This window comes from Haliotis rufescens, unplaced genomic scaffold, assembly GCF_023055435.1.
Source record: "Haliotis rufescens isolate VD_foot unplaced genomic scaffold, xgHalRufe1.0.p SCAF_11, whole genome shotgun sequence".
Classification (NCBI taxonomy): Eukaryota; Metazoa; Mollusca; class Gastropoda; order Lepetellida; family Haliotidae; genus Haliotis; species Haliotis rufescens.
The window spans coordinates 28,578,030-28,603,036 of NW_025963791.1; the positions used below are offsets into that span (position 1 = coordinate 28,578,030).

A 25,007-nucleotide genomic window follows, 5' to 3' on the forward strand; every position below is an offset into this window, starting at 1 on the left:
GGTTTTTTTTATAAAACACACCTGGTGCGCCAGACAAATATATCGGTGTTTGAACGACTTGACTCAAACTTTCTAGGACTGCCAAGTGGCTTGAGCTTTCTCTTACTGATTCTTAGATAGAGGGGAAACGTTGCTTCATCGCCGACCCAATGATAACTATATAATCGTAGAAGTCGCCGGCAACTTCTGGTGATGCGATCGTGGCTGAATCCGGCAATGTTGTTAACTATTCCAGTTCAAGATGTCACTTGCTATTGTTGTTCCAATACAGCAGTAAAAAAACAACCTTTGTTGTTTTAACGAAGTATGGACGTTTTGGCATGTAGATGTTTTGGGGAACAACCTTAGAAAGTCTTGGTGTTCTGGATGTAACGTAAAGAACGTACGCTGCACGGGCTACCTAGCGTCCGACCCGTGAAGATCCGGGGTAGAATAGGTCTTCAACAACCCATGCTTGCCGTGAAAGGCGACTATGCTTGTCGTAAGAGGCGACTAACCGGATCGGGTGGTCAGGCTCGCTGACTTGCTTGATGCATGTCATCGTATCCCAATTGTGTGGATCGATGTTCATGATATTAATCACTGGATTGTCTGGTCCAGGCTCGATTATTTACAGTGAGTGAGTGAGTGAGTGAGTGAGTATGGTTTTACGCCGCTTTTAGCAATATTCCAGCAATATCACAGCGGGGGACACAAGTAATGGGCTTCACACATTGTACCCATGTCGGGAATCGAACCCAGGTCTTCGGCGTGACAAGCGAACGCTTTAACCACAAGGCTACCCGACCGCCCCCGATTATTTACAGACCGCCGTCATATAGCTGGAATATTGCTGAGTGCGGCGTTAAACAACAAACAAACAGCATTCTGATGAGGCGTCTTCTATCAATGAAAACAGGCCAGCAGGAGACAGTATAAATATGGATTTATTTTCATCATCTCTATTTTGACGACACATACACACAAACACTGTGTGTTCCTACACATCGTATCTACTGACAATCTATAGTGGAACCCTCCATGCTCCATCCTCTGTACAATTTTACGTGGGCATCTCCCACTTCTATTATTACCAGGAATTTACACCCAGAAAGACAGCAATCACAAGAATTAAAGTAATTCATTAAACCATAGATTAATACCATAGGCAGACATAAGCATTAAATCAGTCATGAACATAATAAATATTATTCTCAATATCAATGCTGAAAATAACATCTAAAATCTCAAACTGTCCAAGTGTCCTGCAACATTACAACATATGGCAATATTATTATTTTGGATATTAATAAAAAATATACCCGTTAAGAATATACAATTGTTCAAAATCTACAAATAATAAATTACACTACCTTACTAGTAGATGGACAACAAAATAATAAATAGATCAGTTAACACACACAATGTTGTTATCATCGGTCCCTGATTGCGAGCCTTATTTCATTGGCTGGCATTGTTCAGGGTTCATCAACATTGTCGAGGCGTGTAGTGTACATCAACAGTTGGATTTTGTAAAATTACTCTTACCTAAAATAGAAAAGATATAAAACTATGTAAAACATGTTATCTATAAATGTCATCAATGAGATGTGATCTTGAGTGACAGTTGCAATGTACAAATGTTAATAACAAATGCAGTTGACATGTAGTGATAAATGCATGAATTTCAGTGACTGGTTATTTATAAAAAGGGGAATGAACTGAAAAAGATAACCTGGAAAACAAGTAATTCCTTTTCAACCCTCCCCACATGCCCACTTTTTCACGACCCTACCAATATGTGTGTAGTTTTCTCTCCACATTCACCCCGAACCTGTGTGGTTTTTGCCGACCGTAATTGTTTCTCTCTGCAAATCCTTTTAATCTTAAATAACTACCCCCTTCCTCCAAATGTATGTCAGTGGAACAGCAAATGCCATTTAACAATTCATGCATCACCTAGAAAGATCCACGATTTTGAAAAAAGGGGGGAGGGGTGTTTGCTCCTAACCATATCACGAAGTAACTTGGACAAGGGCGCGGTTAACATGTAAGGTGTCTGGAAATAGGAGTGTGTTTGTCCCCTGCATCCCCCCTCTCGATCTGCTAGTACATCATTTAACCAAATGAAACCACTCATCAGATTCAAGATATAGGCTTTGAATCAGAAATCATCTTGTTGAAGTGTTACAATAAATTTTGAAAAGGTGTAATCTAAGGCCACACTTGTTTTTCAGGTTCAGGTTTTTAAGACTTGAATGATTTGTTCGTCTTTTCTTTTTCGTGATGGGTAAGACAAATATAAAGATATCACCAAAAAACATCAAACATAGAGTATTTTAATAATTATTAATTAAATGTATGTAATAAGCCTCTGGTCACTCTGGAAACACCTTACAGAGAAATCACAGTATGTTCTCTCAGGTGTAGTCTGCCGCATGTTTCCTTAATTTCCATTTTCCCCAAAAACTAAAAAATCCTAATACTTATAACAATGAGATCCAATATAGCACGCAGTTACTTCCCTTTACATGCATACTTCTTCATGTAGGGAGGCCCTTTCCCAGGTTGTTGGTACACAACTGTTCATTTTGTTACATACATGTACTTGTTTTAACACGAAAAAAACAACAACAAAAAACACCCGCCCGTACTATAATTTCAAAAGTCATTGCCTGAGAATAAATTCTTTTATCCTTTTTTAAGCCTAAAATACCCTGGTCTTCATAAAAAAATAAGTTCTTATTTTTCCCCAATAAAATGACTGACCAAAACAACAATATGCCAAATAAGATAAAAACATACAGAGCTACACGATTTTAGTGGTTTTTTTACCTCACCAAACGAAACATCTATATCCCTAAAATATACAAATAGTGTAGCCTCACATATATGTGTTCTCAAAACAAGACAATCATCCAAATATCATCAATGAAAACGGTTGGGTAACAATACACAAAACAATCAAGAATTAAACAAGTATTGAAAACAACTACATTTTACCAAACAATGTTTCAGTAGAGTTTCATAATGAAGTACTACTAAATATTTCCAAAATCCTCAAAATGGCAAATAAAATATTCTAGCACAGAAGCGGTTGTATTCTACCTCAGCAGTTTACAGTTCAGTTTCTCACGGCTCCAACCATCGAAAGGACAAACAGTAATGAATTTGATTATGTCATGAGCCAATGTTGAGTGAGTGAGTGGAGTTCAACCCTGCTTTAAACAGTGGTTCAGTTGGGCCTTATTTATTAAAAATATTTTTAGACAATAAAAAACTGAAAAAAGATTTCATCACCATTGTTTGTAAGAAATGGTGAATAACATGTATAAAAATTATGATTCTAATAAACAGAAATACAATCAAATATCTTTTGATATCTTGTTACGTTCAAATTTGTTTGTTTTTCATTCATTTATAGGTGTACTAGTCTGAATTAGAATAATTTTTTTCGACCACCAACATTGAATTTTAGCACCAACTCTTTTACAATCCAATAAAATAAAAGATTTTTCGAGTACATCCCATTGTGTCAGCTTATGTTGGAGGAAATCCCAAAGTGAAGTAATTCATAGATGTTTACAAGTTTGGTTAAACCCACAAGCAATGGAGCACTGACATATCAAGGATGACGATCAGGGCAAATTCATGATTGATACCCACAACCTGCAGATCCTGACACAGCTAAGGGATGCAACTCTGCTCAGTGATTTACAGTGCTTTAGGCCACTGGACCACCTAGGTTAATTGATAATTCAATGAACTTTCATAGCACGAAACCTGACTTGGAGAGTAAATGTACCAGATGCATCACAAGGACCTGCCTGATTTTGTCCTGAGGAACAAGCAGTCTAATGAGGACAGACACCATTACCTACAGCAGATAAGTAACAATGTTTACAAGTGCATCATATTTCCTAGTTAATGGAGTTTGGTGTGAATATCAATGACATGATTAATTTGAGCATTTTACATGGTTACCTTCTTGAGACCACACAAAACATCTGGGTCAATTTTTTTAATAAAAATGTTGTTCGGTCAAACTAAACCCTTCCATAGTTCCAAAGATCCTTATTTCTAGAAAGACGGAAAATGGCTAAGAAGGTAATTGAGAAACACAACAAGCATTCAGAAGGTTAAACAATCAATTTCTGAAAAAAGATTTTTTTTTCCTTTTCTGAAAATTCAGGGTTGTTACTATCAGCTGCATTGCTACATGTTTTGACCAGATTAGACACAGAGCCCTCACTGGTAAAATGCCAACACGGAGAATAACCATTCTGGATTATCCCCCCAAACAGACTCCATTGTCATACCATCATAATGCAGGGATTTAACTACAACTGCATCCCAATTGCACTTGGCAGGCAAATTGAGAAGGATTCATGGTTCAAAATAAATTTTAATAAAAATACCTTATTTTCTTAAATTGAGATATATTTAATAAATGCATTCAATGCCATACTGTACAAAAAAGCATTCAAGCTTCTTCGTCCTTACTGGGCATGTTATCAGTGAACTATAAGTTATCCGTATAAAGCCATGACATTATTATACCGGTAACTACAAAAACAGGAATTGGGAGATTTTAAATTGAATGTGGATTTGTACTCACTATTGCTGTAGATTTGGGGCCGATTGTCAGCCTCTGAGCAGGTCAAGATAAATCCCTATATATTGTGGTTTGATATACACATCCACCTAATGTACAACTTTCAAATCATTATTGAACAATTATGCCATCTTTGTTTTGTGTCATCGTCTTTCACAGCTGGTAAACAATTATTGTTTGAGATCTTGTGAAACAATAATTAAAACAAAATAAACAACAAAAATGGTGACTTATCATTCATTAAAAAGTGAGAAATGTCCACACATGCCAGAAAAAATGGGATTTAAAACCTAAACATGCATTTGAATGACTTTAACAAATAAAATCATACTTCGCCAATATGAAAACATCATAATGTAAGAGGAACTCTTGAGACAATAACAAATAACATATGTAAAAATCTCTTACACTAAACATCAGATGACTATGTCACATAAGCTTTCTTGATGGCAATGAATTCATTAATTTGTACAATTGTTTCTCTGGGTTACCATGGTTACCATGATAAATAAACTACCTGTACAACAATGTCTCAAAATACACACATTTATGCCTGTTATAACAATTTGAAATTACAAATATCAACTATTGCAGAATAAGAATGACTTAATTTATATTACAATTAAAACCAATGTACAGAATACATTCCTCGAATGGCGATTAATTCACATTTGGTACAAAACACAGACTGACACAATATATAATGTAATTAAGTCACATTCCTAGCCAAGATCATACCTGACTCTCCTGACTGAAGAATCAGATCACATGATAATCTTAACCACTCTACATGAATTAGAAAAATTCAGCTGCCGTTATTAATCAAAAGTGATGAATGTAAATACCACTTACAAGTAAAGTACATAGCATATCAAATCGTGTTTTGGGAACAGTATCTTTCGTACCATTTTCATATTCATAATCACGATAACATGGCTCTTGTACTTCTGTACATGCAGTTAACGTTGTCATGGCTTAAAATTGATTATCTTTATTGAAAATTTGAATTTTTTTGCAGATTTTGCAGAGATGTTTCAGGTTCTACTTTGATATAACATGGGGTTTACTAACTAATTACATTTCTCACTCAAAGCAACAATAACAACATAAAATATACAGAAACTATGCAGGTATGAAAGAATATGTTCAGGCGTTTCTGTGAATATAAACTGCATGAATATTCATAAAGTATACTATTTCTCTTTAATAAAGTCATACATGTGACTTCATATACATGTGAGTATGCTAAACAATATATTGAAAAACCCTGAGTTAATAAGTGTCGAGCAGTACTGCTCATTGCCTTAAATTATGCTAACTAAAATCACTATCATATAAATTATAATTTAATTAGTTGTATACAAGCAGTATCTGACATGCATTACACTGAATTACTTTCAAGAAATCAAACTCACAATTTGCCAAGTTGTCGTACCATTTACAATTCCCGAAATAAAAGCTCTTTAATTTTGTGAAATTAAATTTCTTGAAATTTGTCAGTATCTCACAGCACTTTCTCACAGCACAAACATAGTAAAACCACAGAAAAACGTTCATAATTGGGAAAAATAATAAAAACAACTTTTGTAAATAGTCATTTCCAACAAACTCTTTGCTTGAACTACTATCAGGAAAATCTCACATTTATGCCTATTTAAGAGAGGTATGTTTGGACAAATGATGCTGATCATTCATTCCTGTCTATGCACACCTGTTCCACTCTCATGAAAACACGACATGCGTTGCATGAGTTACTGTTTCGAAAATGTAACAATTCACTTATAGCACAATTTCAAAACATACTGAGATGAAAGACATAACAGTTAACAGTTTATCTTAAAAACCCTAGCACTGCCTCTCATTTATCTGAAGCACAATGGAATAGCCAAACAAAACATAACATCTTTATCCCAAAATTTAAAAAACTTGCTATTTTTTCTTTATAAACGATGAAGAGGCTTAACAATAAACAAAATGACATGAATGTTGGCACAACATTGTTACAAGCTGTTTATGTATGGTATAAACAATAACAAGAACATGTTCTGAAACTAGAGATAAGTACTAGGATGGTAAATGCTTACATATAAACCCAATTATCCTTGAACAATACATCTGATTGGTTTATCAAACCCACCGTTGATAAGGGCCTGATACCATTGGCTGCGGATCTATCCAGCGTGTAATAATAGAGTCCGTTGTCAAGGAGACGCCATGCCGAACAGGTGCATCCCACATATATTTGTACTGTGCTGCTGAAGTTTTTGCAAAATCGACAGTTTCCTTCTTTTTCTTCTTTTTAACAATTTTCACGGCTCCATTGACAGCTCCATTGACTGGGACCTCATTTTCGATGGGGTCTTTCATTTTCTCCAACTTCTTCTGTCGTAACATTTCCATCTTTCGTTCATTTTCGTACCAGCCGTGGTGCCGATAATTCAAATTTTTATGTTGGTAGAACACAAGACTTATTCTGGTTGGATGATAGCGGTTTGGGTTTTTCAGAGCAGTTGTTGCGTGTAGCTCACGCTTGGCAACTTCAAACAGCACAGCGCCATGCCCTAGGGCAATGGCAACACCACCAATGTTGGGATCGCGGAAAACCTCCTCATTGTACTCCCACTCACATTTGACAACAGTTGGGTCTATCATACATTCATTAGGCTCGTCAGCATGTAGCCTATTCTGATTTCCAAAGTCCAGTGCAGATTTGTCTGCACCTCCATTGCACATTGATGTCCCTGCTAGATTGCAGGGTGCCCTATTATTGAACCCCGCAGGGTTGTTACAGTCAGATTTGCCGTCTGCACTGGAATGTTGATTTGGATGTTGTGGCAGTGATGATGCTCGATGTTGCATAGCTGGGTATCCAGACGGATTTGGTTGATCCTGAGTTGTCTGAGGATGGGGAGGACCTGTTTGACCTGACATTGGACCAGGCTGGGAAGGCACTGGTTGGGAAGATGAAAATTGAGGTGGTAGATGAGCACCTCCTGGTCCATTGGCACACAGCTTATCTCCGTTCTGCATAATTGCAGCAGTCGACAACATGTCCAGTGGGGATGAGAATGAGTTCGATGATACTTGATGTTGTTCCTGAGATGCACCATTTTGAGGAATTGATGGATGATGACTGAATAGCTTATGACCTTCATGTTTCACCCCTTGACCTTGAGGGTTAGGGGTCATTCCATTTTGCTGCCCTTGACCTTGATTTAAATGTTGACCCTGCGATGGAGGGCCATTGTGGTTTGGAATATTGGGATGGTGTGGATTATGAAGCATTTGATTATTTTCCATCTTAAAATGGTTTCCAGCACCGTCTGATTTTTGATTATTCAAAAATGACATTTTATTAGCTGCCCATTTTGACAAGAAAGTTCCAGGAGGGAATGTACCATTGGCATAGAAGTAATCCCAGAATTTGCCATACAGCTCATTAAAGCCTGGAAGATACGAGTGAGACATGAGATCTTCAAATGAAATACTCTCATTGTTGACTTTCTTCATCAGATGCTCCAGCATGGCGTGCTGTTCTTTTGCAGGAGCACCACCTGCTGGGGGTGCCTCGTTGTGGACTGGAGGCTGGGGGAACACCGGTTCTTGTTCCTTCTTCTTCTTAGCATTTGGGCTGTCTTTCTTTGCTGCTTTTCCTCTTTTCTTCGGGGTTAGGGGTTGGGCTCTCATTTTAGCCTCAAGTGGATAGTTGGTTAGGACTTCAAGGCATCCCTGTCTGATCTTCTCCCTCTGCCCTTCCACACTTCCAGATTCATCTGTGGGGTCAAGAACATACAGGGGCAACACGTGGAGTTGCTCATCCTCAGGCTTCTGAAACCCTCTGTGCTTGGTCAAGGTCACAACCTGAGGAAAGAAGTGGACATGATTAGTCAGTTTTAAAGTTTTCAGCATAATCCCCTCGTTTTAACATCGCAGCTGTTCACCTCCAACATTAAAACTAGTTATTAAAAGAATGAAGAACAAAGTCTGTTTCTTGTTACTGTCCAATGGCGCTCACATATATTTTAGCCCCTGGAGTATTAATAAACTCATTTTAGCATTCATTTTCGTAACAAAACATGATGCTCTTATACAACATAAATAAAATATACTGAGGCCTACTCCTGGAGTGAGATGCCTGTGTATACAATGAAATATCACAGAGCCATCGACATATGATTAACACCATACAATTAACATGGGGAATGCTGTTTTATGTTTGAGACCAACACACCCGGCTAGGGTCCAGTGTGTGTACTTACCACAGTGCTGCCGTTATTCATGTTGTGGAGATCCTTGTGAGCATGAGCGCAGAAGTCAACACAGGCAGTTACTCCACTGAATGGACGGGCTTTGTTGTCGCCGAGGCGACATTCTCCTCCTTCGGTATCAAACTGACACTAGAATGGACAGAAAAGTCAGAAATACATAAACTGCCAGTGATTCCATGTAGGGCTGGGACGAGTCCAAATTTACTACACGGGTACCCGACCCCCTATTTCCCGAACCCTACCCGGGTACCCGAGCCCCTATTTCACGACCCTACCGGGATACCCACTGTAGGTCACAAGAGTTGGGAACAAAATGTCTGATTGGGAATTGTATAACTGCAGACCTGGCAAAATCTTTTTAGATACATTTATAAAACGATCAGATCTTGCATACACTGAAGTTGACTGAAGCCTTATCATTACTCAAACATATATACAAGTCAAAAGGAATGTGTGCATCATCAGAAAGAAATGCGATCATTAGCAACTTGAAGTGTAACCACTGAGATGTAGTTTTTGTTTTTAAACTTAATATCATGTGAGTAACCACGGGTCCGTGTAGTACTGTGGGTACCCGGGTCCTACTCAGTACCCACCCGACTTGAAAACCCGAATTACCCATCCCAGCCCTAGTTCCATGGCATTTAGGCCACACCCACAAGCGGACGACTGTTTTGTGATGGGTTGACACACACAAGAGTAGGGACATGCTGCTTAATGATGTCACAAATTGTTGTCCTAAGCTGTTTGTGTTATTAAATAAATAAACCGTCAAGTTACTCTTGACTTCAAATTTTTTTGTGTATTTTTAGAAAGTGTGAACACCAGTTATACCTCCATAAAAATAAAAAATACTGAAGTCAATTCTTAATTAAAATCATAGACACTCCTAAAATATAGACACACACATTTAAAAAATGCAATGTCAAATACTTACAAAATTAAGCTCTAAATACAAAGAATAACTGCCTTCAAATGAACATTTCTTCATGTTTCCTGCTGACACTACCGTCATCTTGCTACAGCCCTTTCCTTTCATTTCAATTTTCAATCAATGTCTTTTTGACTCAACAGGGTGGATTGCTCCCTGGCCGCATCATACAAAAAGATTTTAAAGATAATACTTCTTGTTGCCATTCCTTGCACTCCACATTAGGGGATAAAACAAGGACTGGTTGGCTGGTAGTCATTATACTGTTTCAGAGTGGAGCTTCCATGTTAAACAGTGACATGGTATCACGGTGGGCTAACACTATAAAAGCGGGAATAATCTGGACTATTGCAAGCAGCCACCATCTTCCCAAGGCAAGGGAGATAACTGACTATAAAAGTCCAGTTTCCACCCTTGTCGAACTAGACTGGAATTTCTGGGCTCGATCGTAGCGCAGCCAGCGGTTAATATGAGTTGTGTCCCTTTTATGCCTCTCCTATTAGCCAATCAGATTCAACCTCTTGTATCACTTGCATTTGCTTCAAACAAAATGGCGGCGCCCAGTCAAGACAATCTGATGAATAATCAAGATCTATATTGTGACAAAACGGGTCTTACATCGCAAAGTGCATCAAATCATGTGAGCACCTTGATTAAAAACCTGAAAACATATCTGCTGACTCCCAGTTGGCGGTGCACATCCTTTGCAAATCTTGCAATCGACCAAAATCTGCACAACAGTTTACAAACCGGATGTCAATTTCATGACACGATTTTGACTGGACTATACATAGACTCGTTAGTCCAGCCAAAATGTAACTCCATAATACCAGCCCAGTTCGGCAAGGGTGGAAACTGGACTTTTAAAATCAGTTAACTCACTTGCCTTGGGAAGATGGCAGCCATGCACACACACATGCATGTCACTTCATGTGTGACAACAAACCCCATTTCACCTCACCTCACCTTGAGTCAACAGAATATTTTGAACTGTGACATACCTGGTTACGATGGGCATCTGGTGTAACAGTCTCGTACAGTGGTCCCACCATTGAGGCCAGATTTTGTAGCCTCTCTTCAAGCTCTGTTTCCTAAATGACAATATGAAGAAAAGTGGTACTACAATCCTCAGATATAAAACACAACCATATCATACATTATTCTGATCACATATCTCAAGCATATTGATCACGTTCGTAAGTAATACCGGTATATAGATTAATTACCTACGAGGGCAAACATATCGGGGTTCCTAAAAATCATATGTGCCCCAGGGTCATATCAAGTCACGAGACAACAGTGTATTGTTTCCATCATCCAGACGGCACTGTTGACGTCATCCAAATCTTATTGTGACGTGACGGCGAAATGAAGTCACATTAGAAACAACGTCATAGCTGAAGATTGTTGACATCATTCAACAAATTGTGGTTCCGCTGCTGTTGCAACTTGCTGTCTTTATAGGTAAAATCATCTCTGTATGTCGACATCGTCTTCGGTAATAAATAGAACATTATATTCATGTTCACGTCATACTATGTTTATGACACTCATGCCTAAGTTCCGGTATTTCCCTCACTATTTCTCGGGAAATACCAGAATTTAGACACTTGTGTCGTAAACATCGTATGACATGAACACTCATATAATATCCTCTATTTATGTCATCATATAATCATATTGATTACTGACAGTTATGAATCTATGGTTGCTGTATCCTCCATCTGTTAATTATTATCAACAGTTCTCTATGCCGACGCTTGGTTCTACGGGTGAAAAACACTTCCCGTCAAATGAGGCCATTTTGTTTCATTGAGTAAATGTGGTTTTATGCAGCTTTTTAGCATATTCCATCAATATGATGGTGACCCCAGAAATGGGCTTCACACATTATAATCATATATTGAATTGAACCCAGGCCTTTAGCATGTCGAGTGAATGCTTTAACCACAAGGCTACTTCACTGCCACTTCATTTCATTGATAGTGAACTTTGAATATAGATCCCCAATCAAAAATAACATGGCAGCTTCAACGAAACGCTACCAATTTTTCATTTTCGATGCTTTTGGAGCTACGTGATTAAGATAAATATACCTAATAGTTCTGAAAATACTTTACAAGTTGTAGCGAATCGGAGATGTAGAAGTGTCCTGCAAATCCATATGTGCACATTGGCAAATTTTTCTATGGGGTAGATCGGTCATCCCAAGTACTGTTTGTTTGTTTGTTTAATGCCGCACTCAGCAATATTCCAGCTATATGAAGGCTGTCTGTAAATAATCGAGTCTGGACCTGACAATCCAATGATTGACATCATGGGCATCGATCTACACAATTGGGATACGATGACATGCATCAACCAAGTCAGCGAGCCTGACCACCCGATCCTATTAGTCACCTCATACGACAAGCATAGTCGCCTTTTACAGCAACAAAAGTCCCAAGTAGTGTTGCACAAATGAGGGGATATGATAATCACAGCAAATAGTTAATGCAGGGAGATACAAAGCGAGTAACAGTAGCCCATTTCACCTCTGATCGACAATGGGTCAGTTTGTGTACTAAATAGAAATAAAATCTCACGCAGTTTTCAAACTCTGACCATTTGTTCAGAAGCATAAAGATAACACATATCATATGAGTGAATATTTCAAATTATTTTGAAAGAATTTTCTAACCTTTACTGTGTCCTTGAGCTTGAACTTTCTGGCATCCCGACTGCGAGCATATTTACAGCCGTTGAAATACATACTCCATGAACAGCCAAACGAGAATGATGCGCCTCGTCTCACCAAGTCTACTCCCTGGCATGCACAGGTTTTTCTGAAAGAACAATCCCTCAAATATAGCACTAAAACCAATTGATGAGTGATATGTACTTTCACTAGAGGCTAAAATGGAAAAACTATACTGAGGAAAGGCCACACATATTCTTTTGTTTTACGGGCCCATGGATCTACTGAAAAGCAGCTGGAAAAGAAAAAAAATGAAACATAAAAATATTTATTTTTATTATGTCTCCCGCTATTTACATAGACCCTCTTATAAAATGTAAAATGTTTTATATCAACTCCATGTCTACATCACAATCAGTGATTCAAGGAGCCAGCTGCAGTTTTAAATCCATGGCAGAGTGACTTTCATAAAAATGAATAATTGATTGACATAGCCATTTATTTTTATTTCGACCAACCTTGAATGGAAAAGCTGGAATAAATCCGTGAAACATAAAATAGATAAAAGTGAGGCCAAGGAGGAAGCAATTTTCCTTAAACCAAGAGTTGCCTCCCCTTGTCTAGAGTTCCCACTACCATTTCTTGACTAACACATAATTTCTATTTGTTTACACTGCTTGATTTATAATCAATATGCCCCTCACAACAGAATTCTAGCATGACAACATTTGAACATGTGATCCAGCCAAGTGAATAAAGTGTTGACAGAGATACACGACAAAAGCATTTAAATAATCAAGTCTGGGCCAGGGAACCAAGTGGTGTATGAAATGAGAAATTATCCATGCCAGCGGGGTATGACATCCAACATGACGTCTGGGGATTAATCTGTGCTGGAAACACGAAATGGAAAATCTCACCTTTCATTCGTACCACATCTTCTTTCGGTCTCAAATCCTAACTTGGTGACAGTTCCACTCAAATAACTGTAGAGATCATCAGCCATATCCGACTGTACCCCATCCCATGCCACCATGACAGAAATGATGTAGGCATGGGCACAGAAGTGACCAGGTCGGTGGCGGGCAACACACAGGTACTTCTCCTCTGGACTTGACCGGCGAATGATCTGGAGGTAGACAATAACAAATAAGATGACACATATTTAAATGATATGCCTAGATTGTTTAGTTGTTGCTTTATGTCAGCAATGTTCCAGATACAATATTTTCTTGTGTACAAAGCATCCATTTCTTTACAGCCGTAGAAGGGGATGGGGTCCATTTTTAACATGAAGACAATGAATTATGATTTGTTCATTTGTTTGCTGCTGCTGGTAAGCCAGGATAAGCCGAGTTGTGACCTGACAATTAACCCCGATTGACTATGTATAAGGTCCAGCCACTTGCGCATCCCACTTGCGCATCCCACTTGCGCATTGTGAAGAAAGGGGTAGCGGGTGGTCCACAAGTAGTATGACATATATATACGTGTCTCAGCAAAGAATTGACTTGTCACATAGTAAGGATAAGAATTTATGGATGAACAACTTCTTTATTACAATTAAGAGAAGTGAGTGAGTTTGGTTTTACACCGCTTTTAGAAATATTCCAGCAATATCACGGCAGGGGACACCAGAAATGGGCTTCACACATTGTACCCATGTCAGGAATCGAACCCAGGTCTTCGGCGTGACGAGCGAACGCTTTAACCACTAGGCTACCCGACCGCCCCCAATTAAGAGGAACGTAGGTTCTAACACCGTTATCAAGCAAGTGACATCAGGTGTTAGAACCTACACCGAAACATCCTTCTTATCGGTAATTGTAATAAAGAAGTTGTTCATCCATAAATTCTTATCCTTACTATGTCACTTGCTTGATAACGGTGTTAGAAGCTACACCGAAACGTCCCTCTTAATTGTAATAAAGAAGTTGTTCATCCATAAATTCTCATCCTTACTATGTCACTTGCTTGATAACAGTGTTAGAACCTACACCGAAAACGTCCCTCTTAATTGTAATAAAGAAGTTGTTCATCCATAAATTCTCATCCCTACTATGTCACTTGCTTGATAACGGTGTTAGAACCTACACCGAAATGTCGCTCTTTATTGTAATAAAGGAGTTGTTCATCCATAAATTCTTTTCCTTACTTAGAACTTCTAAATGCCTCTCAAAGAAGTTGTCACATAATCTTATGAGCAACATGTGTGTCCACGTGAGCATTGGCAATTTCATCATCAGGACCTGCATGTGCACAACATGAATACACCCTCTCTACCCAAAATATGTTTGCCCAACTTCTGTGCATCGCATACTTGTCTCAAACACGTTTTGTGAGTTGGTTCAAATTATCCTGGATTGACAGTAGCAATATTCCATCCATAGATGGCTGTCTATAAATCATCTGATTCGGGCCAGACAAACCAGTAGCAATGTCCCACAATGTCGGGGTACAATGACAGACGATCAACTAGGTCACCTATTCTGACCGCCTGATCCAATGTAGTCGCCTCTTATGACAAGCAATAACCCAGGTCCCCATAGGAGTAATATGCAAATATATTCAAATCCATGTGGAACATAGTTGCTAAATAGGTCCTAAGTTTCAAAACAGATGAGTCATGTCATTTCAAGTATTCTTTTTCTGCTTACTCAGCACATTTGATTCTCACCCATTTGGCAACAGGACATCCTTGTGAGCTCTTTCCTTCCTTGCCTGTGTATATAATCTTCTCTATGCGAATGGCGTTGCCCGTCGTGCCAGTTCTAGAAAGTCAAAGTGGACACAATCAGAACTACCACAAAATGTCAAAAACTAAATCATGTTACAGTTCGTCACAGTTAGGGTGTCTCAAACACAAACTTATCAAATCCTAATCTACATGATTAGGAAAAAAATAACATTAGCCTTACATGAATATACTACAAGTAATTTATTTACAGAAATACAATAATTAAAAGAAAGTTTTAGTTCTGTCATTCTGAATCCTTCAACATGCATTGCTGTTAATAACTACAGAAATGTTTAAGGTTTACCTAGTGGTTTTTTGCTTGTGCCAGAAATATACCAGATAACATATTTCATGGCAATAGTGCGGAACAGTGTCACATGATCTACTGGTCAGGGTACTGTATCACCACAGTGAGGTCAAGGGGTCAAGTACTCAAACCCCACCACGACAACTCATCCTCCTGTTGGTCACCTCTCGTGTGTTTTTTACCCAAATCTCTCAAGGAACATGTCTGAGAAACAAAGCTCAGGCCTGATCCAGGTGGTGATCAAGGGGAAAGGGACATTTTTTTCTGCATGTTACACAGCATCTTCCCCGAGGCAAGGCAGTTAACTGACTGTAAAAGTCAAGTTTCCACCCATGCCGAACTAGGCTGGAATTTCTGGGCTTGATCATAGCGCCATCAGTGGTTGTTATGTCCTTTCTACATGTTCTATGTCCTTCCTATTGACCAATCAGATTCCACCTCTCATATAGCTTACATTTGCTTCAAACAAAACAGCGGTGCCCATTCAAGACGATCTGATCAAATCTATATTGTAATAAAACTTACTTCATGAAGTGCACCAAATCACTTGAGGATCTTGATTCAAAACATAAAATGATTTGGAAAATATCTGATGACGCCGAGTTGTTAGTACACATGCTTTGCAAATCCTGCAATCTGCATTGCAGCTTACGAACTGGATGTCGATTTCGTACCACTATTTTGATTGGACTATGCATAGACTTGTTCATCCAGCCAAAATATAAGTCCATTATTCCAGCCTAGTTCAGCAGGAGTGGAAACTGGACTGTTGTAGTCAGTTAACTCCCTTGCCTCAGTAAGATGAATACACTGGAGTAAGGAGTTTCTTGAATCCAGCCTTGTCTTCAACTCACCTTTGTTCAAGGAGCTTCCTGATTGAAGGTATATCGGGACCAGAGCCCAGCTGTGTGTAGTAGGGTCCTTCAACACTCTCATTGAGGACATCTAGAACAGGACAACAAACAGCATCAAAATATGCACTGTCTCTTCATGCCAAACAAATTGGTTGCTTGTGTGTATGTAACTCTAAGGAAAGAGCAACAGTACTTCTGGATGACAAGTTTCATAAGGCATGAAAGTCACAATGATATAGAATCAACCTTGCTCACCAGTGTCAAAAAGCTCAACCTAACAAACACAAAAAAGACACGTCAATGTTTTCAGGTGATTGCTGGTCTGTAGAGTAGTAAACATGTTTCAGTTTTTCTAATATAGGTATTTAAAAAATATATTATATATTTCTAGATAGTTTTACTGTTCAATTGAAAGAGAAGGGTGTTACCATGGTAACTGTTCATTCTATTCTGTGTCCTTTTAATATTGGGAAAAAACCTGCTACCTTAACAGTTTGCATAAAAGTATGTTTAAAAGTATTTAGCATTTATAAATATTTTAGCTGTATATCGATAAAATGTTATAAGATAAAAATAAAGAAAATATCAAACCTATCTGTCAGAAACATGTAACATGAACAACTTGGACTTTACCAAATCAAGAGTCTTCATCTTTGAACCCCATAACGTGTTAAAGTCCCGTGCCTGCAGCTATCCTAATTACAAGTTATAAGCACTTCCAATTTATTAAAATCAATTCCAGTTGGTGAAAATGTATGCCCCATGCAGTAGAACTTTGAAACAGAAAGTCTCCTGCCTATAGTAATCAGTGAGTGAGTATGGTTTTACACCACTTTTAGCAATATTCCAGCAATATCATGACAGGGGACACCAGAAATGGGCTTCTCACATTGTACCCATGTCGGGAATCGAACCCGGGTCTTCAGCGTGACGAGCGAACACCTTAACCATTAGGCTACCCGACCGCCCCCTATAGTAATCATAATAACAAAATTATAAGCACTTCCAGCTTAATGTCCATGAACTTCAGTCTCAGCTAGGAGCTGAGATTTGTATATGATATGTATATTGTTTAACGCAGTATCCGGGCCATGTGACAGAGGTCTGTAAATAATCAAGTCTGGACCAGACAATGCAGTGATTGATATCATGAGCATAGATCCACCCAATTGGGATAATTGACATGCATCATCCAAATCAAGTCTGACCCCCCAATCCCGTAGTCGCCTCTTATGACAAGCACAGTCGCCTATTTGAACAAGTGAGTGAGTGAGTGAGTGAGTTTGGTTTTACGCCGCTTTTAGCAATATTCCAGCGATATCACGGCGGGGGACACCAGAAATGGGCTTCACACAGTGTGCCCATGTCGGGATTCGAACCCAGGTCTTCGGCGTGACGAGCGAACGCTTTAACCACTAGGCTACCCGACCGCCCCTATTTGAACAAGTATGGAGTGCTGAAGCATGAGATGGGAACTACAGATGGAAAGCATACGTGATGCTACAAATGTAGGTCCAGTGCAGTACACTGTAAATGCAGTCTGACACATGTCAAGTACAGAAGAAAGTGCTCATGCATTACTAATCATTGAATACTGTTTTGTGTTATCTTGAATTGAAGTTTCATCAAATTCCATTCATAAATGCTCAACGTATTTTGTACACAAGTTCTTTGGGACATCTACTCAACACTGATTGACTTTTACCTTCAGTGTAATCCAGTCACAAGCAAGAACATGACTCAGTGCAAACTAAAGCGATGATGCAAATGTGAGGTCTTCACATCCATGTCAAATGATAAACATGATTAATACTGAAGTTATTGTGAACACAAGGGTTTATGACACCCAGCTCATACTCAGTGACCTTGACCTTTAATGTCATCCAATCATATGTCATCCTAAGTTTCCCAGGAGTTTATAGAAAGTATATCAGGTATGAATTCTAAAACATCTGTCACAAGTGAGTGGTTGAGACCATTTGTGAGTGAGTGAGTGAGTGAGTTGGGTTTAACGCCGTGTTTAACAGTATTCCAGTCATATCACAGCGTGTCAGCTTAATGTGGGAGGAAAGCCCGAAGTGATGCAGGTCTCAGACGTTTACCACTTCGGTGAAACCCACGAGCACGGGTATGGTGCTGACAAACCTAGAAATATAATCGGGGCGAACCGTGATTCGAACCCACAATCATAGGTTTCTGGCGTGCCCAAGGGACGCAACTCTGTACAGCGAATCGCGGCGCCTTAGACGACTGGGCCACCCGTGCCCCCTAGACCATTTGTGATGTGGTGGTATTGAGCAACACCCTGTAAAAAGGCATGAAATAATCATTATAGGCCACAAAAGCCATCAACTTAATGCACATATCCCTAGATCGCAAAACAATTTATCAATGTACTCACAGTTGGGTCCTAAGCAATCACAGTGAGGAACCTCGGACTTGTTGTTCTTGAGTCTCTCAAACAGTTCCTCCTCCACTGATCCAAGCTTAATTGGAATTTCATCTGCTAAGAGATCATCATCATCAATGTTGAATTGGACCTTGCTGTTCTTGTCTTTCGTTGGCGTTGTCTGTGGGGTAGTGGTACCCTCTGGACCTACTCTCATGCCAGGCGAAAGCTCTGGTAGTTTCACATCAATCTTGCTGTCTGTCTTGGACTGATTCAGAGCAGACGGCACAGATGGAGGAACTGGTTTAATATCGTGGGGTGGACTGTAACTTGTGGACAAAAAATCTGCATTTTTACTGGACAATAGTTTATTTGGAGACAGTCCACCACACTGTATCTTACTATTCAGATTTCCCTCAGTTTTGTTCAAATATTCATTTAGCATTTCAGGTGGAATATGAAGTCGAGGACCATTGAAATGGTTCAGTGAACTATCATCAAATATATTCTGAACTGAAGCTTGTAGATTGGCTAAGGGATTAGCCTGAGTTTGGGGCCCTTGGTCTAGTATATAATCCTTAAGAGGAACTTTTGTGTCAGCAGGTGTCACACTGACACTATAAGTCTCATGTTTGATAGTGGTAGTAGCTAGAGGGTCTGATCCAGTAGTGACAGCTGTGGACCCAGCACTATGACTTTGTTGTTGAGAAAATGAAAGACTTTGGGTGTTGTGATATGTAGATGATGTTGGAGTGTGTTCTTGAACTGGAACCTGCTGCTTTTGAGATCCTTCAGAATGAGGTGATACTGTCTGGTTCACAGACCCTAATGACGTTTTCATTGAATTCTGTGAGTGTTTGTTCTGGCAGTGTAGAGACAGCAGATCACCAGTTTCTTCACAATGATTACAACAAAATTTATCCAGATTCTCACTACTTCCTCCTAGAAGATGATGAAGATTCTCATTCTGGGACAATTTTGATTCTTGAGCTGATTTCTTAGACAGACTAGGCTGTAGTATAACACCAGGACCATCATCATCATCTTCAAACTGAAATGGATCAGCACTAATCACAGGTTCTCCATCACTTTTTGACTTAAATGATGGGAGAGAATTTGGAGTAGCAATTTTAGCACTAGACAAACTTTTATGATTCATCAGAGGATTTCCTGAAGGAGGAGCTTCTGATTTTGGATCTTTGATAGCTGCGAGAATCTGAGCAACCTTCTTGTCCTCTTGTTGCTGCCTGCTCAGATCGGTGTCTAAAGGAGCAGCTTCTGAAGCCAATAAAGGAGTCTTGGGAAATCCTGGCTGATGTTGTGGAACACCTTCAGGGAGGACTCCATCAACCTTTTTCTTCACCTTCTTCTTCTTTTTGGGCTCTCCATCTGGAGTCAAGTTGGCTGGTCTCTTCTTTTTCAGCTTTTTGCCTGCTGGTAGAGGCATGACATCCTCCATTGGCTTTGTGTTCTGATCCAGATAGAAGTGATATTGAGGAAACATAGCCAGAAGCTTTCTGTCTATATCTGAAGCCATCAAATCTGAAATCTTGCTGTTATCAGGGGTCTTTTCAACCTTTGCTTTGGGTTTCCTAGTCTTTTTAGGTTTGTTAGGTTCTGCATTCACTGGCTTAGCATCAGGTAGAGAATTTATGCTGCCTTTTTGTCCATCAATATTAGTATTTTTGACTTCAGAATTATTTAACAGATTGCCAGGAAAGCCAACAGAATTTGCAAAATTGCTTTCTGAAGACACTGGGTAGCTCGGAAAGCTTGCACTGACTCCCTTGAAGTTTTGAAATTGTTGATCAAAGTTTCCTGGCAGCATGTTCTTCTGATTGCCAGGGAATTTGGGGGATGGTGGTTGTCCTGTTGGTTTGTGAGTGTGAGATGCCACAGGATCAAACATCTGGTTACCAGAGGCAGGAGCCCCTGATGGACCAGATGACATCACAGTTGAGCTTGAAGCAGTTGTTGTGACAAATGCATTCAGTGATGGATATGATGAATTTGTACTGAGAATGTTATTATCCTGATTTCCCTGAGATGTCGTCCAGTATTGAGGAGGAGCTTGAGGTGGCAGCATTTGTGGGGATGGCTTCTTGAAAGATTCTGCAGCCTGTTGTGGACGTTGCAGATGTTGGTTTGGCTGCTGTTGCATCATCTGCTGTGGATGTTTCATTGGTTGTTGATGTTGCTGATGAGCAACCAGATTACTCAATTGTTCATGCAAATTGGGTTGATTTCCAGGGTTTTGAAGCTGTTGCCCTTGCTGCTGCTGCTGCCCAAGTTGTTGATGATGTTGTTGCATGTTAAAATGATGAGGATGAGGACTGCCATGTCCCTGTTGTTGATGAGCCATAGTTTGGAACTGTTGGTTTCCCACTTGTTGTTGCTGAACCTTCTGTTGACTTTGCACTTGCTTTTGAAACAGATGTTGTTGATTTCCATGCATGTTCTGTGGATGTTGAGGGTGCTGCTGTTGCTGCTGCATGTTCTGTTGATGATTATCTGGAGGCTGTTGCTGCCTTTGTTGTTGAAGTTGATGCTGTTGGTTCGTTAACTGTTGATGATGAATATTCTGATGATGTGATGATTGTGGCTGCTGCCCTGGATGTTGAAGATGATTAACCAGCTGTTGTGGATGCTGCAGGTTCTTTGGATGTGGAAGTTGTGGTTGCTGCCCTATTAGCTGCTGCTGCTGCTGTTGCTGTTGCTGTTGCAAAGCATTTTGGACCTCCTGTTGCAACTTGAATCCCTGAGGACTCTGAGCCATGTCCTGCAGGTCTTGTCTGGAAGCAGGTCTGGAGAGGGGCCTGGCCAGGGGTGATGATGGAGCAGACATCATCATACTGGCCATGGATCGGGGACTTGGAGAACCATATTGAAGATCCTGGAATGTGAACGCCTTTTGTTACTGGGAGCGAAATAAACATATGATCAAAGCCTTACACAAACTTGCAAGTACTCCACTGACAAATGTATGTCACTATAACAAAGGCAGCTCTGATTCGTGGATAAGAGATCATGTCATTAACATTAATGTTGACAATCATGCAACAATTATGTTGCAGTGTTTCTCACTAAGCCATTCCTTCTTCAATTACTGTTGCTGACTGCCTACACCTATAAATATCATTCTAATATGGTAACAGTAATCTTTCAGAAAATAACTTTAACGTCAATGTTCATGATTGAAAAAACAAACTGTTACTTCCTGAAATGTTTAACATGCAGTGGTGATTATTAACCATCATGCTCACAACAAGCACTGTGGCCCGTTCTGCCCTGGAAACCCCATAGGGTATGGCAACATCAAACACCTACAGCAGAGAGGTCCTACTTAAGGGGACACCTAAACATACCCAAGAGCATCTGTATCTACACACATAGCCATGGAATCCTCCAGGCAATTAGGTAGAGGATTAACAGTATGGCGGTACCAGGGTGTAATTCTACATCTCTCAGGTGTCAGCCAAATGCATATCTTCCTCATCTAGATTTACTGTACACAGATGATGTGCATACTACTGGGCTCACTGCTACCTGCTACACAAACACTTCGCTTGGTAATGTACTCCAGAAATAACTACAAACTGTATAAAAAATATTAATAACAAACTGTGTTACCCTGAGTCTTGCATATCCCTACCTATTATATTTAAAATATAGTTCTGTTAAAATCATATTTTCATTCAAATATTTCTTCTTCTTTTTTTTCAGTTCATTTTCTTCTTTGGCATTTATGCTAAAAAACACAAAATCTTCAATATAAATAGTCATCATTATTTAGACTTCAAAGCACCAATTTGAAATGCTCATCTTTTGAACAGAATGAACGAACAGGACGCTTATGTTGGTTGGTTGGTTGTTTTACGCCCCACTCAGCAATATTCCAGCTATATGACGGCGGTCTGTAAAACAATTGAGTCTGGACCAGACAATCCAGTGATTGATATCATGAGCATCAATCCACGCTATTGGGATCGATGACCTGCATCAACCAAGTCAGCGAGCCTGACCACCCGATCCTGTTAGTCGGCTTTTATGACAAGCATAGTCGCCTTTTATGGCAAGCATGGGTTTCTGAAGACCTATTCTACACCAGATCTTCACGGGTAGAGGGACGCTTATGTTACAGGCTAAAATGCTATCTATCCATAATACTGTATACCTTGACACAGCCTGCCCAAATAGTTGCCTTGCTCCATTTTACTCCGAACCTAATAAAACCCTGGTTCTGATATCATGTGAAAAGTCGTTCTATGAAATAAAATCAATAAGTACTGCCATTATAAACATTCCAACAAAGACATGCAAGGAACAGGTTTATTAATAATAACTTTCAACATCAGCACATCTAAATAATGAATGCTTTAACTTGGTCCCATATAAGCACCATGACATACTACCAAGATGTCTGTATTAAACTTATTATGATGTGTGAAAACCATCCTTCCTTTCTAAACATTCAGTTTAGTGTTGGTAGTCAGTGGTTAGACAATCAGTTTTCATTCATTTCATTCTCCCACCAATATTTGCAAGGAATGTGTATTGATTAGGATTTTAAATAGCCTTGACGTAATATCAGGAGCCCTCAGTTTGGAAATGGTGATAGTTTTGCTCTCCCTTCAGCTCTAAATGATATCACTTCCACGTTCCTGGGTTGACACCATTTGTGAAACAGAGTTTGTTCCAAAAACAATAAAAGCGGCATATTATTTTTTTCACAAATTTCAGTTTTTTATTGCATAATTAATTTTGTTTTATGTCATTTTTAAACAGTTTTTGTTAATTTACGGAACATCAAACATGCTAAAAGGTCTATACTACAATAATGATTAAAACACAATGCCATTTAGAAAGTGGTCAAATGTAACAAATGTTATATCAGGGATAACACTTTCTCAGTAAAGTACAGATTATCGTACTTTTTTGGGTTGAGTCCCACCCGGGATTCAAACCCACACTGCCAGAGTGAGTGAGTGAGTATGGTTTTACGCCGCTTTTAGCAATATTCCAGCAATATCACGGCGGGGGACACCAGAAATGGGCTTCACACATTGTACCCATGTCGGGAATCGAACCCGGGTCTTCGGCGTGACGAGCTAACGCTTTAACCACTAGGCTACCCGACCGCCCCTCACACACTCCCAGAGTGAGGCACCTAATCGCCAGCACACAAAGTCATCGATCAGACCCATTCAGCCACCAAGGCTTCCACAAAAATGAAAGTCCGACAACTGGTAGTCTAGATCATTGTGTACCCCTCTGACAAGTGTAAATTGGCAAGGTACATGTGTAATCCCGGACGGGACTCGACCCCAAAAAGTACGAGAATCTGTACTTTACAGAGAAAGTGTTATCCCATATATAACCCTGGGAATAATGATGAAATTATGCTGAAGGGTTTCGTCAGCCGGAAGCAAAAACGTGTGTACGCATCTCTTTCATGTCTATCAATCCTTACGTAATTCTACATCAGTTATAAAATCAAATAAGAGTCGTACACAGTCATCACACTAAGTAATGCATTGACACCTTACATAATATGTCCATTTAGCCGAAACAAAAGTAGAGCCTATCTCAGCATGCCTGGCTGAGCAAATACAAATATTCAGAAGTTGTACCAGGCAACCAGTTCATCCTGAAACCTGATGAACAGGTCACCTCCATCACACAGTAGATATACACATGCCACCATACAACCAAGTGCCTGTGACCTAAATGTGACTTGAAGCATTCAATGTAAGCATAGCTGGGGGTTGTATGTATACCCCCTCTCAGCTCAGTGCTCCGTGTCAATCAACACCTGTTTCATGTGACCTATATGATACTATTATCCCAACTGCCAGCCAGCTTCAAATGTATTCCTTGGAAATGAATGCATTTTGATATGAAATGTATATTTAAACTTATCAATAATCTGGATCTGTTGGTTATGGGATAGGTAGTGTCTGCACCTTGTTCTAGTATATATTCATGTCAAATACATCCATAGAAATCTATATTTCATGACCACAACAGCAGTAGTTCTGTACAACATGTAAAAATGCCCCACTTTCACTGCAAAACTATGTTTTATGTACTGTATTATTTATTTTGCAGAAGTTGCTGAGCAACACAACAGAAATCTGACAGGTGATAAGTGTACTGAGGTTACCACTGCCATGTTGGACGTAAACAGGAGTTTAAAGGTCAAAGTTCAGGTGTCACTACTCCACAGAAGTTGTGACTTCTAAGAAGGTGT

General features: G+C 39.4%; 1 protein-coding gene across 1 annotated transcript in view; it reads right to left on the reverse strand.

The window, feature by feature from the left end:
* Positions 1 to 908: 908 nt before the first annotated feature.
* LOC124132607 overlaps positions 909 to 25,007 on the reverse strand; it is a 55,273-nt gene continuing 31,174 nt past the window's right edge. Inside the window, exons 3-10 of the mRNA XM_046496607.2 lie at positions 18,770 to 21,650; positions 16,369 to 16,459; positions 15,148 to 15,241; positions 13,391 to 13,599; positions 12,474 to 12,618; positions 10,795 to 10,884; positions 8,854 to 8,991; positions 909 to 8,455 (exon numbers count right to left, since the gene is read on the reverse strand). Coding sequence (XP_046352563.2) covers positions 6,722 to 8,455; positions 8,854 to 8,991; positions 10,795 to 10,884; positions 12,474 to 12,618; positions 13,391 to 13,599; positions 15,148 to 15,241; positions 16,369 to 16,459; positions 18,770 to 21,650 — 5,382 coding nt within the window. The 3' untranslated portion in view covers positions 909 to 6,721. The remainder of the gene's footprint in view (positions 8,456 to 8,853; positions 8,992 to 10,794; positions 10,885 to 12,473; positions 12,619 to 13,390; positions 13,600 to 15,147; positions 15,242 to 16,368; positions 16,460 to 18,769; positions 21,651 to 25,007) is intronic.